The sequence below is a fragment of the Natrix helvetica genome (assembly GCF_964273705.1).
Source record: "Natrix helvetica genome assembly, chromosome: 4".
NCBI lineage: Eukaryota > Metazoa > Chordata > Lepidosauria > Squamata > Natricidae > Natrix > Natrix helvetica.
This window is the reverse complement of record NC_138550.1, coordinates 157,866,388-157,885,196: the sequence shown is the minus strand read 5'-3', so window position 1 is coordinate 157,885,196 and position 18,809 is coordinate 157,866,388. Positions and strand designations below refer to the sequence as shown.

General features: G+C 46.8%; 1 protein-coding gene across 4 annotated transcripts; it reads left to right on the top strand.

The window, feature by feature from the left end:
• The first annotated feature begins 214 nt into the window (after positions 1 to 214).
• Positions 215 to 17,467, top strand: LRATD2 (LRAT domain containing 2). Of its 4 annotated transcripts, none has more exons than XM_081950599.1 (2): positions 215 to 804; positions 12,263 to 17,467. In XM_081950599.1, exon 2 carries the CDS (start codon positions 12,265 to 12,267, stop codon positions 13,165 to 13,167), a length of 903 nt encoding a protein of 300 aa, XP_081806725.1. In that variant the 5' UTR covers positions 215 to 804; positions 12,263 to 12,264; the 3' UTR covers positions 13,168 to 17,467. The 4 variants fall into 4 exon arrangements, with proteins under 4 accessions (XP_081806725.1, XP_081806723.1, XP_081806724.1 ...); XM_081950597.1 differs by having other exon boundaries at positions 216 to 804; positions 12,260 to 17,467; XM_081950598.1 differs by lacking the exon at positions 215 to 804 and adding an exon at positions 910 to 1,002 and having other exon boundaries at positions 12,260 to 17,467.
• The last annotated feature ends 1,342 nt before the right edge of the window (positions 17,468 to 18,809 follow it).

The window sequence follows — 18,809 nt, the reverse complement described above, 5'->3', positions numbered from 1 at the left end:
GAAAAAGAGCGGAAGGAGGGGGGGACCCGATCCTCAGCCAGAAGAGATCGCCCGATCTCTCCTTATAAAAGCCTGGCGAGAAGCGATCTGCTTCTCCTCCCCCCCACCCCAAGAAAAAAAAATTAAAAAGGGGGGGAGGAGCCTAACATAAAGAAAAAGGAGCCTAACATAAAGAAAAGTTGGCCGTTCCCGCCCAGGTCGGACAGCAACCGGCTCGGCCACAACGCCCCTCCCTTAAAAGGAGGGTGTGTGTATGTGTGGATGTATGGGGTGGGGTGGGGGAACGGATTTAACTCCTCCTCTCCCGCCCCCGAAGGAAAGCTCCCTCCGCTGGCTGCGAGTGGCGCTGCGTCGAGAGCGGGGCACGCGGCGGCGGCGGCGGCGGAGGGAAGCGCCTGGCGCCGCCGGGCTCTGCCGCTGGAGTGTGTGGCCCCGCCGCGGACCGGGGGAGGGAAGAAGCCGAGCGGGGCTGCCTGGAAACGCCGGGGGGGGGGGAACGCTCCCACGGCCGCGGAGGGGCGGTGGGTGCCTCCCGCCGGCGGCCCACCCCCTCTCAAGCCCCCCACCCGCAGCCGGGGCTTTCTCGCTTGTTGCTCAGGCCGGCGGCCAAAGGTGCCCAGGACCATGAAGGAGGCGAGCGGCAACTCGGGGCTGGCCGCGATCGGCGGCTGAAGAAGAGCCCGACGGGGGACGGCAAGTAGAGCAAGCAGCCTTGGGGGTTCTACGTCCCTCCCGGTCCTTCCCCGGAGTCCGAGCCTCTCTCCTCCCGGCCGCCGCAGCCCCGCCAAGCAACCCCGCCGCCTGGTAAGTTTCCAACCGCCGTCCTGCCTCCATCATCGATCAGCCGCTCAGGACGGAGGAGGAGGAGGAAGAAGAGGAGGAGGAGGAGGAGGAGAGGCGGGGGCAGGTATGGGGAGTGGATCAGGTGACGGCAGCAACCCGGCGCACCTGGGCTGCTCGACGGTTTGTTTGTTCTGAGGAGGCGGCCGGCCAGCCAGCCAGGTGAGTGGGACTCACCTGGGCTTGCAGGAGCCCTTCCCTCCTTCTCCTCCCCCTCCCTTACTTGGATCCCAGGTGCTGAAGAAAGAAACTGATGGAGAAACGGGGGGGGAGGGGCGCGGAGGGAGGGAGGGAGTTGCCGTTATAGAAAGTTTCCGAGCGGCAAGGAGTCAAATAAAGGCCGGGGAATCGAGCAAGCGTTTGGAGGGGAGGGTGGTGGATTTGCAGGCATAAAATGTCCTTTACACCCCCTCCCTCCCCGCTTTCAAAAGAAGGCAAATAGAATACAGCTGGAAGGGACCTTGGAGGTCTTCTAGTCCAGCCCCCTGTTCTGACAGGAGACCCTCTACCGTTTCAGACAAGCGGCTGTCCAGTTCTCTTCTTAAAACCCACCAGTGATGGAACCTCCACAATTTTTTTGAAGGCAAGCCAAGCCGTTTCCACTGGCTCATTGTCCTGACTGTTAGGAAGCTTTTGTTGAGCTTTGGACAACCTTTCGATTCTTTCAAATAGTTGTTTTTTTAAAAAAGCCCCCTTCGGATGTGCCTCTTCCTTTTTGCTTTTGGGCTGAAAACAAGGCTTTGGTTTATGTTTGTTTATTTATACGTGATCCTGTGTATTGTTTTTATAAACTATGGAAGGCGGTGAAGGTAGCCAGCATTCCTTCTGCTTCTTATTTTCTCCACAACAACCCTCTGAGGTGGCCTGGGCTGAGAGAGAGAGAGAGAGAGAGAGAGAGAGAGAGGGATGGGTCCAAAGGCAGCCAATTAGGTTTTTGTGCGAATAAAGCAAGATTAGAACTCGGGATCTCCTGTTTTCTAGCCTGTTGCCTTATGGTAGTGTTTCTCAACCTTGGCAACTTGAAGATGTCTGGACTTCAACTCCCAGAATTCCCCAGCCAGCGAATGCTGGCTGGGGAATTCTGGGAGTTGAAATCCGGACATCTTCAAGTTGTCAAGGTTGAGAAACACTGCCTTATGGGGATCAAGCTTCCATGAGTTTCCATTTGAACTAAGTAGTTTTTATTTGCAGCGTTTCTTTGGCCTTTTGCAAGAGTTCCTGGGATTTGGTGGCCTTCGGCTTCATTCTTGGCCTCCGTCCCAGACTACCGTTGACTGGCCTCTAATAAGGGCCTGCCCTACCACACAGGGTTGTGGTGACATGTGGCAAGCTGGAAGCATAGGTGGAGTGATTTTGCTCTGGTCTGGGAAAACAAAAATGCAATTTTATAATTATTATTGTGGTTTTCTCACCTCTGTCTTATTTTTATACTGTCTTGACCTGTTTCTGCCTCTTCTATAAACGACTGTTTGGCAGTTGGGAGAAACAGGATTCTAGAATGGCTTCTCTTAAATGTTCTTGCTGAAGAAAAAAATGTTCTTCCTTGCCTTTCGTTTTAATGGTACCTACTTGTACATCGTGGGAACCTGGTTTGCAGGCTTCTGACCATGTTGCCTCAAACGTATGACCTCTGCTGCCCTGTAGGATTTACTCCCCAAAAGGCATGCAGCTATAAACTTGCTCTGCCTTGATCCTCTTCGTTGTGGAAAGCTGCTCGTCTCTATTTTTCGGCCAGATTTCTAAAAAAATATTTCTAGCAGGACTGCCAGATTCTGTAACTGCTTTTGTTTCCTATGTCATCCATCTGGTAAAGTCACAAGATAATTTTTTTCTCACCACGTTACATGTATATACATCCAAACCAAACTCTGTTGTTTCTCTGTCATATAATATATGTGGGTATAATCATATTTGTTTTATTTTATTTCATTTATTTGTCATGTTTATGTAGTGTATATTGGAGGTGGTTGGCCCTTTGAGAGCTGTATGCAAGGACATTTCATTTTAGTGTATGACTGTTGCTGTACGTTTAAAGTGTCAAGTTACTCTGAGTTTTAAGCCTATTCTAAGATGGTGATTTAAAGCTTCGCTATCCTCCCACTACTTGATATCCAAGTCCTGTAGATCTCACTGTAACTTTTCTCCTCGGCTGAAGGATATGCTACCTTAAGCACCATTGTTTGTTGGAGATAGATAGGTAGATAGATAGAATTCTTATATTGGCCAAGTGTGATTGGACACACAAGGAATTTGTCTTGGTGCATATGCTCTCAGTGTACATTTATCTTGATACATTCGTCAAGAATCATAAGGTGCAACACTTAATGATAGTCATAGGGTACAAATGAGCAATCAAATCATATTAGGAAACAATCAATATAAATCATAGAGATACAAGCAACAAAGTTACAGTCATAAGTGGGAGGAGATGGGTGATAGGAATGATGAGAAGATTAGTAGTAGTGCAGACTTAGTCAATAGTTCGACAGTGTTGAGGGGATTATTTGTTTAGCAGGAAAAAGCTGTCCTTGTGTCTAGTTGTTCTGGTATGCAGTGCCCTATAACGTCGTTTTGAGGGCAGAAGTTGAAACAATTTATGTCCGGGATGTGAGGGATCTGTAGATATTTTCACGGCCCTCTTTTTGACTCGTGAAGTATATAGGTCCTCAATGGAAGGCAGGTTGGTAGCCATTGTTTTTTCTTTAGTTCTAATTATCTACATATCTACATATATGTAGAGGTGGCCGCCTGTTGCTGCTCCATGTGAGCTGTTCAAAGATTCTCTTAACGTATTCTGGGGTTGAGGGGGCTTTTGCACCTGCTAGCCTCAGAGGAAGTGAGGACAGATCACACCTCCGCTCCTTCCTCTGTGATCCTCCCGTAAAAAGTTCAGGCTGCTGCCTTCACCCATAGCTACAAAGGCTTTAAACTACGCCTCCACCACCCCCGAGGCAAAGCGAAACTATTGAGAAAGGTGGAGAAGAGATTTCCTACTTCCTGCTAGGTTTCAGCAAGCAATCTTGACTTTCATTCAGCTCCTGTGTGCAAAGCGAGTCTCTGTGGGCTTTGTCCTACTGCCTGTTCTATCTTCCTCTTTGTTTGCCTGTTGCAGCTTCATTGTCATCAACAGGTGGGGAAGTCTGCTGTTGTGTCCGCTTCCCTCCCTCCCTTTCCCAGCGTGCCACATGCAACTTACCCTAAAGACTTTTCTGCTATTTGCCTGACAAATACTCCTCCTCCCCCCACCCCGCTCCCCGCCACTGCCTGTGTCTCTGGAGGCAGTGTGTACCTTTCTCTCCCTCTGCTCCTCCTCTCTGTGGCAATCATCTCCACTGTCTGAGCTACTGTATCTACCTTTATGCCCTGTCCAGCCAGGGAACAAGGAATACGTGACATTTAGGGTTTTCTTTATTACTAAATGGGGCCCAGTGGCTAAAGTGCTGAGCTTGTCGATCAGAAAGTTCGGCGGTTCGAATCCCTAGCGCTGCATAACGGAGTGAGCTCCCGTTACTTGTCCCAGTTTCTGCCAACCTAGCGGTTCGAAAGCATGTAAAAAATGCAAGTATGAAAATAGAGACCACCTTTGGTGGGAAGGCAGCAGCGTTCCGTGCGCCTTGGGCATTTAGTCATGCCGGCCACATGACCACGGAGAAAGTCTTCGGACAGCGCTGGCTCTTTGGCTTTGAAACGGAGATGAGCATTGCCCCCTAGAGTCAGGAACGACTAGCACATACGTGCGAGGGAAACCTTTACCTTTTACCTTATTACTAAAAAGAAAGCAGAGAGTGGCTGCCGCTGGAGGGGATCAATGGAAAGGATGGCAGCTGGTTGGAAGAGAATGGCTGAGCCTGTTTTTCCTTGCCGGGGTCCTGAGAAAAGTGCATCCGATTAAGATAGCACTCCTGTTGAGAGAAGTCATTCCCCCACTGGCTGCCCGCAAATATCAATTTTGCAAGGAAGTTCTTGATGGAGACATCAGCAGGATGAAACATTTTCCTCGCTGGCTGCTGGATAATGTTCAGAACTAATAGACGGGCAAGTAGGAAACCAGGCATCTAACCACCTCAAGCTTTGTAGCTTCGGATAGCAATAACACTTAGACTTATATGCCACTTTATAGTGCTTTACAGCCCTCTCTAAACCAGCGGTCACCAACTGGTGGTCCATGGATCACTGGTGATCCACAAGAAAATTTTGGTAGTCCGCAGAAAAGTTATTTGCATTTTTTTCTATCGCACTAAATCAGGGGTCCTCAAACTACAGTCCCTGGGAAAGATACATGCAATGAATGTTTGTGACCCCTTTGGGGTCTTTTTGTGAGAGACGGAGGGGGGCAGAAATTCCAACTAGGGGTCTGCTTCAGCCTCCTGGTGGGGGGCTTTAGGCGAAGGCTGGAGGGAAGCACCGCTGGTGGCAAAGAGCTGGAGGACCTTGTTCCAGTGGGACTGCATCATGGCCTGGAACTGGCTGACCATCTCATCCCGCTGAGCCTCCAGGCGCCGGTACCTGGTCTTGCACTCCTGCAGGTCTTCCCTCTGCTTGGAAAGCCTATGCTCATAGTCCTCAGTGAGGTGCTTCTGCTGAGCCTCCTTCTCGGTCAGATCCAATTTAAACTGTTTTGCCAACTATTTCTCATGGTGGCTGCTTAGCTCCAGCAACTGCTTCCTATTGGGGCTCTAAGTAGCCCAGGCGGGCGGGCAAGGAGTGGCGAGTAGAGGCTGGCGAGTAGAGGCTGGCGTGGTACCCCTTGACGTGAGTGACATTGAGTTGACCATGTTTACCCAATCGCATGACCCCTTTGGCTTGCCCACCCAGCCGTTCATTAGGCAGATAATGTTAGTGGTCCGCGGGATTTAAAATTATGAATTTAGTGGTCCCTGGGGTCCAAAAGGTTGGTGACCCCTGCTCTAAACGGTTTACAGCAGGGGTGTCACTGAAGGCATCTGGCCCACAGGGTACTTAAATCTGGCCCGCGGGCCAGCCTGGAAATAACAAAGGACAGGCTCAGGGTGCCTCTTCTAATGAAAATGGGGTGTGGGGGGCACAAGCGCCCCCCCATGCTGTATTTTGGCTGGCAGGGTGCTGCAGGAAGCATCTGTCCTGTCTCCCCTCCAACCAGCCCACGGAGGAGAACTGCAATGCTGATCTGGCCCTCGAAGATGTACAGTTTGATACTCCTGGCTTACAGAGTCTGCCTTTTGCCTCCAACAATCTGGGTCCTCATTTTACCGACCTCAGAAGGATGGAAAGCTCAAGTCAACTCAATTGCTGGCAGCCGGCAGGCAGCAGAAGTAGCCTGCAGTACTGCACTCCAACCACTATGCCACCACGGCTCGTAGATGGGTTCCTGACGGGCGCACTGATGATGTTACCTATTTTGGGTAACGAAACATCTGCCAAAAAAAAAAACCAAACAAATTCAGAGAGCGCCTGGAGCTACAAATATTCTCCTTTATCAGATGGGTTCCTGTTTTAACCATCAGCGGTTACTGAATCCTATGTCGCAAAACTAGTAAAGGTTTCCAAGTTGTTCCCATTCAGAAGGATGGGATGTCCCACGATGTTCTAATTTGAACGAAGGCAGCTCCTTGCCTCCTCACGTTGCGTATGAAAATATCTGCCACCTAATGAATGTGTAGCTCAGGAGAGTTCTGGGGGAATCACTTCTCTCATAATTTCTTATGCAGCATGAAGGAGACGGAGCCATGTTCCAAAAATACCCTTGGCCCAACTCTTTACCTTGGCTGAGAATCCTCTCGATGGCTTTAAACCAAGGTTTATTGGCCTCATTTCTGTTATCTTCTTATAGAGAGGTGAATTAAAATTACGGAGAAGAAAGTCATCTCTCCTTGTGGATCTACAAGCACATCTGGAATTTTGAGGGTATATTTAAGGGGAGGCATGGGGGCCACCTCAAGAGAGGGAGTCCCCACTCACTTTATCCATGTTATCATCACATGACCAATTACCCCCCCCCCCTTAAAAAAATCAAATAGGCATAGAAGTCTGGAGGGGGCTAACCAAGACCCCTTGGGATGAATTATGCGTAGTCCTCAACTTATGATCACAATTGAGCCCAACATTTCTGTTGTTAAGTTGGACATTTCTTAGGTGAGTTTTGCCCCACTTTACGACCTTTCTTGCCTCTGTCGTTAAGCTAGTAACTCGGCTGTTGAGTGAATCTGGCTTCCCCATTGACGTTGCTTGTCAGAAGGTCTCAAAAGACCCCGGGACAAACCATCATAAATATGAACCGGTTGCCAAGCTGCTGAATTTTGATTATGTGACCGGGGGACACTACAAAGGTTACCACTGTAAAAAAAAAAAGACCATAAGTACTTTTTTCAGTGCCGCCGTAACTTTGAACGGTCACTAAATGAACTGTTGCAAGTCGAGGACTACCTGTATATACCTTGAGCACCCTCTCCAAAGGCTTCACATTTAAGTGGATTCCTTCCTAAGCAGGTATAGAATTTCTTCTTTTTTTTCTCCGTCCAACGATCAACTCCATCCACCCTGTGGGCAAACAACTGCAGAGTCCCAGGCCAGCATGATAAAAATCCAAGCAAGCATTCCCACCCCCAAATGCCTTTCGCAAAAGTCTGGATCGCGATTAGATGAATTCCGAGATCCCTGACCAGGATGGTAGAAGCAGCTCTCCCGTCCCTATCAGAAAATGCCTGTGTGCTTTTGGGTGTAAGAAATGCTGCTTTCGGTGTTGTCTTTTTTCCAGGTCTTTGCAGTGGCTTCAGAAGCTGCTCCTAGCTGCTGGTATTTGCTTGCTTTCTTGCCTGCCTGTCCATGCATTTCATGTCACTTGTGAAGACAGCCAGGAACAGATTTTTAAAGCAGCTATGCAAGAGTGAAAGGAGGAAAAATCCAGATGCTATAATTATTGGCGGTGGGTGATGCTTTTGTACAGCTTCTGCACACTCTCTAAATCAGGGGTCAGCAAACTGCGGCAAACTGTGGCTCTTTCCTCCCTCTGCTGTGGCTCCGTCACTGGTCGGCCCCACAATTTTGAAAGGAGCTTCTGGTGGAGGGGGGGGGGGAAGAGAGAAGCACAGTGCGCCAGGAGAAGACTCTATGGCAAGGGGAGGGTTTTCCAGTTGTCTCCACAATTGATAGGGCTTTCGGTTATGACTTAGAGAAAATTTAGCTTAAGAGAAAGAAGGACTAGGGGAGGCATGATAGCAGTGTTCCAATATCTCAGGGGTTGCCACAAAGAAGATGGAGTCAAACTATTCTCCAAGGCACCTGAGGGTAGAACAAGAAGCAATGGGTGGAAACTAATCAAGGAGAGAAGCAACTTAGAACTAAGGAGGAATTTCCTGACAGTTAGAACAATTAATCAGTGGAACAGCTTGCCTCCAGAAGTTGTGAATGCCCCAACACTGGAAGTCTTTAAGAAGATGTTGGATAGCTATTTGTCTGAAATGGTATAAGGTTTCCTGCTTAGGCAGGGGGTTGGACTAGAAGACCTCCAAGGTCCCTTCCAACTCTGCTATTGTATTGTATTGTATTGTATTGTATGACAGGTAGAGGAAAAAGTACACCACGCTAGGAGGAGACTCTATGGTGGGGGAACTGAACTTCTGGTCAGCTCCAGAATTGAACTTCCGGTTAGGACCTTTGTGGCTCCCGGTGTTTTCTGTGGGTCCAAATGGCGCTTTGAGTGTTTTAAGCTTGCCGACCCCTCCTCTAAATCATCTCTTCCAAGAGATTCAGACAACCTAGTACAGCGACGGCTAGCCTTTTTGTCATCGCGTGTTGAAAGCACATGCATGACCCCCCCCGCACCGCCGTGTATGCACGTGTGCCCCTCTGCCCCTCCACGCATGCATGCATGACCCCCTGCTTGTGTGTGCAACCCCACACACTCCCCCTGTGCATGCACACGTGAACCCCCCCACATGTGTCCTGCCCATCCGTGCATGCATGTGCCCCCCCATGTAGGTGTGACAGAGACCTGAAGGCCAGCTGGCTGGCGTCAGAGGTAAAGTGGGGCAACAGCTCGCGTACCATCAAAGAGGGCGCTGAGTGCCACCTCTGGCATGTGCGCCATAGATTCGCCATCACAGGCCTAGTAATTTAGATTAACAGCAGTCGTGCCTTCCTAACTTTTTATTCTGCTGTATAGATAGTCCTTGTCTTATGACAGTTTGTTTTGTGGCCATTCAAAGTCGCTATGGCCCTGAGAAAGGTGACCTATGACCGTTTTTCACACTTACGAGTATCTCTAGGGCTGTGTGATCAATATTCAGATGCTTGACAACTGACTCATGTTTATGACCATCACAGGGTCACAGGGTTACATGATCCCCTTTTGCGACCTTCTAGCAAACAAAGTCAATGGGGGAAGGCAGGTTCACTTAACAACCGGGTTACTAACTTAACCACTGCAGCGATTCACTTAATAAACATGGCAAGAAAGGTCATAAAATGGGGCAAAACTCACTTTAGAACTGTCTTGCTTGGCAGCAGATATTTGGGTCTCAGTTGTGGTAGTAAGTTGAGGATGTAATGCCTGAGCAATTCTGTCCTGCACTTCAGGGTGAGAGGGTCGTAAGCAGGGCTGGGCTGCTGGGGGGGTTTGCAGGGGTTCAGGAGAACCTCTAGCTAAGATTCTGTGCAGTTTGGAGAACCCCCCAAATCCCACTCCTGGCTGGCCCCACCCAGCCTGCACTGCCACTCCCAGGAGTCCCCACACAGCCCATTTTAGATGCAGGTAAGTGCAGGATGTGCATGGAGGCTCAGGGAGGGCGAAAATGGGCCTACCGGAAGTTTGGGAAGGCTGGGAACAGGGCCTTCGGAGTCTGGAGAGACCTTTTCTGCCCTCCCGGAGGCTCAAGGAAAGCAAAAATGATGCAGGAAGCCAACTAGGCCTCGCCCACTCAGCAACCGGGCAGAGAACCCCTTGCTAAAAATGTTGAAGCCCACCCCTGGTTGTAAGGATGCAAGAAGGGACTTTTTGGCTGGTGGGTGTTTCCCCATTTTAAAGTTTTCTCCCTTTCCTCAGCTGGCAACTTTGAATGAAAAAAGAGAACCCGTTAAAAGAAAATGAGATCCTTCATCTATTCAATACTGCCCCCTCCAGCTGCTTTTTATTAAGAAAAAGAGTCAAGGTTTGTGTTATATATAGCATGATCCTCACCGGTCCCTTTTTAAGGTACTTCGGAGTTGCATGCCGGGGGACATATATGTGCAGTGGGGCTCAAACAAGATGACGGTGGCTTTAAGGAGAGACAGAGGGGGGGGGGTATAACATTGGTTCAGTGCTGTCACTGAAGATGTGGCTTAACTCTATGAATTTGCCTTTAAAAATCAGGAAGGGAAAGCTAATCCCAAATGAGCTGCAAGAGATTATTTGCCATTGCTTTACTCTGCGTTACAAGGGATGTGGTGGCTCAGTGGCTAAGACGCTGAGCTTGTCAATCAGAAAAGGTTGGCAGTTCGGTGGTTCGAATCCCCTAGCGCCGCGTAACGGAGTGAGCTCCTGTTACTTGTCCCAGCTTCTGCCAACCTAGCAGTCCAAAAGCACGTAAAAAAATGCAAGTAGAAAAATAGGAAGGTAACAGCGTTCCGTGCACCTTCGGCATTTAGTCATGCCAGCTCCATGACCACGGAGATGTCTTCGGACAGCACTGGCTCTTCGGCTTTGAAATGGAGATGACCACTGCCCTCTAGAGTTGGGAACGACTAACACATATCTGCGAGGGGAACCTTTTCCTTTACTCTGCTTTACACCTTCAACAAAGAGAAGCAGGAAGAATCTTGTTGACTGTAGAATTACCCCAAAAATCTAAGAGTTCAGAGAGCCCCAAGTCTATAAGACAGGGTTGTCCAAACTTGGCAACTTTAAGACTTGTGGACTTCAACTCTAGAATTCCCCAGCCAGCTCTGCTGGCTGGGGAATTCTGGGAGTTGACGTCCACAAGTCTTAAAGTTGCCAAGTTTGGTCACCCCTGCTATAAGAGATCCTATATACTTATATATGAGGGCCCAGATTTTTTGGGGGGGAAATAGCTCTGCTGGCTGGGGAATTCTGGGAGTTGAAGTCCACAAGTCTTAAAGTTGCCAAGTTTGGTCACCCCTGCTATAAGAGATCCTATATACTTATATATGAGGGCCCAGATTTTTGGGGGGGAAATAGCTCTGCTGGCTGGGGAATTCTGGGAGTTGAAGTCCACAAGTCTTAAAGTTGCCAAGTTTGGACACCCCTGCTATAAGAGATCCTATATACTTATATATGAGGGCCCAGATTTTTGGGGGGGAAATAGCTCTGCTGGCTGGGGAATTCTGGGAGTTGAAGTCCACAAGTCTTAAAGTTGCCAAGTTTGGACACCCCTGCTATAAGAGATCCTATATACTTATATATGAGGGCCCAGATTTTTGGGGGGGAAATAGCTCTGCTGGCTGGGGAATTCTGGGAGTTGAAGTCCACAAGTCTTAAAGTTGCCAAGTTTGGACACCCCTGCTATAAGAGATCCTATATACTTATATATGAAGGCCCAGATTTTTGGGGGGGAAATGGGCTGACTCTGTGAACTGCTTAGAGAGGGCTCTAAAGCACTGTGAAGTGATGTATAAGTCTAAGTGCCATTGCTATAAGCAAGGGGTGTCAAACTCAAGGCCCGCAGGCTGAATCCGGCCCATGGGGTACTTAGATCTGGCCCACAAAGGAATTGCCCATGGTGCCTCTCTCAGCAAAAATGGAGTTTGGCCCTCCCAAGCTCTATTTTCAGGGTTGCAGGAGGCAGTCGCAGCCGAAAATTGAGCTTGGGAACCCATTTTTGTTGGCAGAGTGCTCGGGCCACCACAAGTGCCCCTGACACGAGTGACTGATGGATTCAGAGACCAGACATCACAGGGTTCATCCAAAATATCCTCCCTGCACTTGCAGAGTTTATTCTTTTATACAGTTTTTACAAGCAAAGCAAAGATCATATAGCAACGACATTGTAATTGGCGTATTCTCCTTGTCAGTCTTTTAAGAACATCCCAGCCAGGGTAGATTCTCACATATCTAGATGGTTCCTGGTACTGCCTGGTGCTGCTAATTAGGTGAGATCATAGACATCTGAGGTAACCAGCTGCTGAGATCATGGCAGTTTGCTGCGCATGCCTTTACGTAACCTTTCCTCTATCTCTACAAGTGACGTCGAGCTGGCCGTTCCCCCCCTGGCTCTCCAGAGGTCAAACGCAACCCCGATGTGGCCCTCAGTGAAATCAAGTGTGACACCCCTGCTGTAAGCTGTTTCAAAAAGCTAGGTTGAAATAAAATCAGCAGGAAGGCAATTGTAAGCCATTGATGGAACCCTGCCCAAAAAGATTGCCAGGAGATTGACTTAGGGAGATCTACTTGATTTATTCCTCATTAGTTTATACCTGTACTAATACCTGTTTGGTTCTCTTTCAGCAGGCATGGGGAATCAGGTAGAGAAACTGACCCATTTAAACTACAGAGAGGTTCCCACGGCCGACCCAGCCGGCATGGACCGAGATGAGGGTCCCCGAATTGGAGTTTCTTACATATTTTCCAACGATGATGATGATGTCGAGCCACAGCAGGACTCAACAGAGCTCGGTGGGGAACACCCCGTGTCACAACCGTACGACCCGCAACTTCACGAAGTGGAGTGCTCCATTTATTACCGGGACGAGTGCATTTATCAGAAAAGTTTTTCTGGAGACCACACCTCGTCTGGTGAGGTGGGGGGTGGAGGAGGAGGAGGAGGGGGCCATTTCACCACCTACACGCCAGAAAACCTACTGAACAAGTGCAAAGCTGGCGATCTGATAGAATTTGTGTGCCAGGCCCAGTACCCTCACTGGGCGGTGTACGTCGGAGACTTCCAAGTCGTCCACCTTCATAGACTTGAAGTGGTGAACAGTTTTCTCACCGACGCCAGCCAGGGCCGACGGGGCCGCGTCGTGAACCACTTGTACCGCTACAAACCGCTAAATCCCGCCACTGTGGTACGAAACGCCCTGGATCAGGTGGGCCGCAAAGACCAGGATCTCAGCTGGAGGAACTCCGAATGTTTTGCCGCCTGGTGCCGTTACGGCAAGCGCGAGTTCAAAATTGGGGGCGAACTGCGCATAGGGAAGCAACCTTACCGGCTGCAGATCCAGCTGGGAGACAAACGCAGTCACACGCTAGAGTTTCAGAGCCTGGAAGATCTCATTATGGAAAAACGAAGGAACGATCAGATTGGGAAAGTAGCCGTCATCCAGGAATTGTCCAGCCATCTCCAGGCAACCGAGGCCAACAACGAAGACGGTGGTGCTAACGGCAAGCCAGGTGCCTGGACTGCTGCTGAGTAGCAGTCCTTGCACAGTCTTGGCTGCTTAACCTTGGCGACGGATTAAAACTGAATCCTGCGAAATTGAGCTGTTATAAACCTCTTGGGCTCTTCCAGTGCAGGTTGACTCCAATCCCATGTGAAGGAAAGGGGCAAAGCTGATTAAAGCATCGGTCCTCCAGCACTTAACTCCTTTGGTGCTTGCTTGAAACCAGCAAGTTTGTACGGTTGAGGGTTAAATCTCAGGAAGATCTGCCTCACTCGCTCTTTTTATGCATTAAGTCTCTCTCTCTCTCTCCCTTCCCAAATTGCACCCCTGTTCCTCCTGCTTTGAGCTTCTTGCTTGTTTTAAATTGGGACGAGGTCCAGCATCCGTGATGGGATTCAATGTTATAGCAAGATCATTCCCCCCCATCCCCCTTTTTTATGCTTTGCCCCCCGTTTTGGCATTTCTGGAATCTCTCTCCCTTTCGTTCTGCTTGTTACGGTCTTCCATTCTTCCCGCCCCCAGATATCTCTGTGAGGTTTAAATGGCTAAATTATTGTGCATTTGGGGGGGGGGGGTGTCACAGGGTTGGCCTGCTTGTGGTAAAGGATTTGGCATTTCTTGGCTGTGGCCGAATCGCCTTTTCTGGATGGTGTGGAGGGATGTAAACTGTTTGCACAGAAGGGAGATTGCAGAGTGGAATTACCCTGGAATAAGGGCTGCAGTTTTTCATTTAGGAGCCAACTACCAAGAAACTTTTTTCCCTCTTTAATTACGGTGAAGTTGAGTTAAGCCATGGCCAACCAGGTTTTTTATAAGTTATTTTAGTGGGAAGGCAGCTAAACCCTCTTAGCACCAATGGTTACAGCAGGATTAATTTTGCTACAAATTCAAGTACTGTTTGGGCACATTGTGTATTGTTGGAAAAGGTGGCACAAGAGACAGGCAATGTGTTTGAAAATGAATTTTATTCCTAGGCAGTGAAGCTGGTGGTTTTATTTTTACTCTTAAATGCCTGAGGACTAGGCTGTTAGTGCATTTGGGGGAGGGGGACCCTTTTTCTTCCAGTCTGTTTTATTTTATTTCTTTGTGTATAAAAATCATTGATTTCAGAAGCCTGGCGTCTTCTGTACATTTTTTTCAGTATATATTTTTTGTTTCATTCTGTGAGTACGTCAGCAAAACACATCCTCCCCATTAACAATAGGGGGAAAAAGGAAAGGGATGGTACATGTTGTTCGTTTTCAGGTTAGGAAATTTCTGCCTTCAGCCCCTCAAGCTAATCTCCATTGATGCTTTCTTTTTTCTTGGTGGACTTTTGCTCCTCTAGGGATATTGTTAAGGCAAGAAAGACAAAGCAGCCGTTCCCCTTGTAGAAATGGGGGAGATTCAAAGATTTGCCTTGTTGGCAAGCCACAATTATAAAAAAGAGAACTGGTAAAAAAAGTTCTGCTTGGGCATTATTGCTGCTAACATGAAACTGCAGCTATAGGAGTTGCCAATCCTATAAAAAAAAAAACCTGATCCGCATGCATTAACTAGGAGCTGTGCTTCAGGAGTTGCTTTGTAGCTAGGAATTTATTATCTTCATTCCGATCAGCAATTAGAAGAAGCAAGAATTGTGTATTTTGGTCAACAGACTGTTAACTTCCTTGCTAATGGCTGATTTCTCATAAAAGCCTCTGATTTGTTTTGAGTAGTAAAGTTGCACATTTGGAAGCAAAGGTGTTTGGTGTAACTAAGCAGCATTTTAAAACACGCCTGACAATTATTAACCACCGCTTAAAGCAGACAATATTCTCTGCTACCTCTTCATTGCAAAACCATATAAAGCTGTGATGGTGAACCTATGGGACACGTGCCAGAAGTGGCATGCAGAGCCATCTCTCTGGGCAAGCCAGCCATCGCCTGCCACTCTTCTGGGTTGTGGTGCAGACGTGTACACCGGCCAATTGGTCTTCCATGTGCGTGGGAGTGCCAGAAACTGGAAGAGCACTCCCCGGTGCGCATGTGTGCATTGGGAAGCTGAGCTTCCGGTTTCCAGCATGCGCGTGCATGCTGGCCAGCTGGTCTTCACGCATGCATGCGTGCCAGAAAACGGAAGACCAAGGTGGCATGCGCGCCAGGGAGCTGCTCTTCTGGTTTTCAGCACTTCTCTACGTGCATGCTGGGGAGATGCTTTTCCAGTTTCCGGCATTCCCCTGCGCCCACGCCCGCTCCCGTTTCGGCACTCAGTGCTGAAAAGGTTTGCCAACACTGATGTAAGGGATGCTTTTTAACCGCATGCCTCCGATTACCATCTTTTGCATAGGGTTGAATTGATGTTTAGTGGTTGGTTATTCCTCTAGCGCAAGCAACACATGGGTCGTGGGTTGATAAGTGAAGGACAGACAGTGATGTAAAGTCTTGCTCCTTTTTCACCCTGCACTTCATTTGTTCCAGCGGTGGCTAGACGGAGCGACAAATCACTTTAGACAAATCACTGATCATCTGAAATGAGCCTTAGGCCCGTGGTCCTTGCTCTTCTTACAAGGATACATTCTCCGTTGTCCATTTTTGTGACATTCAGCCAGAAGTTAGTAATCACGTGACGAAAGACTGTTTTGATATCAAAAATTCCTACCCTTCACCCCCCAAAAAAATCCTTCCTGTGTTTTGAAAAATGCCTAACAGGGAAAAATGTACAATAATGTGATTCCTTCTATCTATTGCTGCTTAGTTTATCTTCACTTTAGCTTCCTCTATATTGGGACACCCAAACCAGGTTCGTCCATCCCCCCCCTCAATTCCTCACCTATAGATTAAAGTGGGGCAATCCAGGGAATTTGCTACAGTACTGTATTCTGCTGAGGGTATAACCTGCCATTGTCAGCCCATACATTTCTTGCATACCAAACAAGGACCAACTTAACTTCAAGAATTTTGGTTTCTTCTGCTAATGCACCGTGTGGTTGTTTGCATTAAGGAAGAGGGAAGCAAGTCATGCAGAAAGTGAGATAATCCAGCGCTAATTTGGTTCCCCCCCCCTTTGCTTCTGAGAGTTCAAGAAGTTGCGATTAGCGGAGTGTTTAAAGGTCTCAAAGAGATATCTGTTGTGTTGGAAACAGTGTCTTTTTTAGGAATGTGATGTTATTCTGAGGTGTGTGCTCTGCATACCGCAATTGTCAAGCTCATATGCAATATTGTATGTTTTTAAGCACAAAATCTGAACGTACTGAACTTGGCTATTGACAAGCAGAACAGGTCCTTAAGCAGTACTGGTGAGGGCATCTGGATTTACTTCTGATGGATGCTCATCAAAGCTTCTGCAGCTGTCACCACAAGAGGAAAATTTGCAGTGGGAAAAAAAAAATCTGCATCTATTTCCCAGGAATACACCACAAGCAGGACTTCATTTCCATTTTAAGACTGATCAGCATGGAGAACTCATTAAAAACCAGTAAATGTTTACTGCTATTAAAGAGGCCAAGATGAAGTTCTTCCTGTTAAATCCAGCAACTGTATCCTAGCTTCAGAGTTGATATTTAGTTATTAATGATTCTGAATTTTGTAGAGAACAAAACTTATTTCGCTATGTAATAGTGGTTGTAAAATGATATTTTCTTACAAGTATTTTTGAAAGGAATTCCATCATGAAAATATTTACATTTTTTGAAAGTTGTATTATTTTCACAGAGAAATATATCCTCCAAATCAATTTTTGTTTATTTTTGTCATTGGTAATCGAAAAGTATTTTCTAGATCATAAATAAAGTGTACAAGAAACGATAGATGTCAAACATTGCAATTCTATCTCTTTGGTACTAAATTGTAAAGTGACTGAAAATATTTTTCTCTGCCTAGAATATTAGAGATAGTTAAAGGGGAAAGAGCTCATTTGCCATTTTTCTTCCTAAAGACAAGATCTTCTTTATCTGAATATTTTTTCACTGCTGGACAGCTGGTCAAATTCAGATCAAATTTATTTCTTGAAGTATAGTGACACAAATCATTCAAACATTCTGAGATGTTTTGTTTATTATTATTATCATTATTAAGTAGTTCCCATGGCTATGTTGATGCGGTCAGACATTATTGAAGAAGACCAGAACATTATCTTATCTTTGTAAAAGCTTTCTTTTTGCCATCTTGGTCACAAAATTATGTGAAGGTCAAAAGATGTAATTCCACCCACAATTTGTTGAAAAAGGAGCACTTAAAAAAAATAATCCATGTAGGTGATTACAACAGCATTTTTCCTACCATCAAACTGTGATTTGTGTTTACGAGGAAAAAATACCTTGTTTAAAAATAAAACTTCACAAATTGTGACATCCTCATCCAGGTTGGAGACAGACAGGGGTGGGATTCTACCAGTTCGGACCAGTTTGGGTGAACTGGTGGCTCTGACGATCAACTGGGAGCAAACTGGTTTCCATCCATTCTTCTTTGTCTGGCCTTCTGGTGCTTTGGAAAATAACTTGACCCCTTCCTCTCTGTGGCAGCCCCACAAATATTGGAACACTGCTATCATGTCTCCCCCGGTCCTTTGTGGTTGCCTTGCTCAAGGTTATGTGAGAATAGATGTGAGTTTAAAGGACGGTCTGTCTCCTTAATAACTTGCAAGGTGAGTTTAAGCAAGCCATTTTCCATTCAGCCTCCACCTTGACCTGTGACTCAAGAATTACTGTTTTATACGGTTGCAAAATCTATGATGTAACTGTTCACTGGCTATATTGTGCATTCTGTAACGAAAACAAGGAATCTTGTATATAAGCATTCTGCTGATAGCAATCAATAATGTTTGATACTGTCAATCAAAGCTTTACTATAGGCACCCACCAGCATAATTACTATCCTTATTATATCCCAATTTTACATGAGGCTTTCTAGATTTGTCTGCTCCATTGTTCCTGAGGGGTGGACCAAGACTGCAGCATCCAGCTATTTCTAATTTTCTAAAGAATAAGAATAAAGAAATAAGCTCTTCAAATGTCTGTGGAGATTCTCAGTCATCCCAGCCATGGTTGTCCCAAAGGTACTTTTTTAAGAGGCAACTGGACCTTGTTTTTCTTTGAAGACGTTTTGCTTCTCATCCAAGAAGCTTCTTCAGCTCTGAAGAGAAGATGAAGACGAAGAAGCTTCTTGGATGAGAAGTGAAACGTCTTCAAAGAAAAACAAGGTCCAGTTGCCTGTTGAAAAAGCACCTTTGGGACAAGCTCTTTCAGGTTTGTTGAAGTCTTAGTTGGCACAGCTAATATTGAAAATTCTTCAGCAACAATTGGAAAACCACAAAATCACTATCCTTATCTAGGTGTTGCTCAAATAAGCTGTGGGATTTTTTTAAAATGCAATTATTTTTGCAGTTCTTAATTTTAAAAAAAGTACTTATTTCTCATCAACTCAAAAAGCCATGCAACGAAGGTTCAGAAAAACCGAAGTCTAGCAAAATGGGAACATATTTTGTTGGAAAAGATTGGGTCGGTTTGGGCTTTTGACTTTAAATTATCAAGCTGACATTGACCTTACTTGTCTCTCCTTTTCACGCGGCTTTGGGTAGCCTTTAAAAAGATGACTCACCGATGGTTTGAAATTTACATTTTCATGTAGGCCAAAGATAAAGTCAACTTTTTAGAATAGTTTTAAAAGGGCCGTGTTTCAGCAATTGATTTCCTTTCTTAAAAGGAATAGCAGGCTTA

Excerpts from the sequence above, each read along its gene's own strand:
- LRATD2 (XM_081950599.1), top strand. The coding sequence starts at position 12,265 with ATGGGGAATCAGGTAGAGAAACTGACCCATTTAAACTACAGAGAGGTT.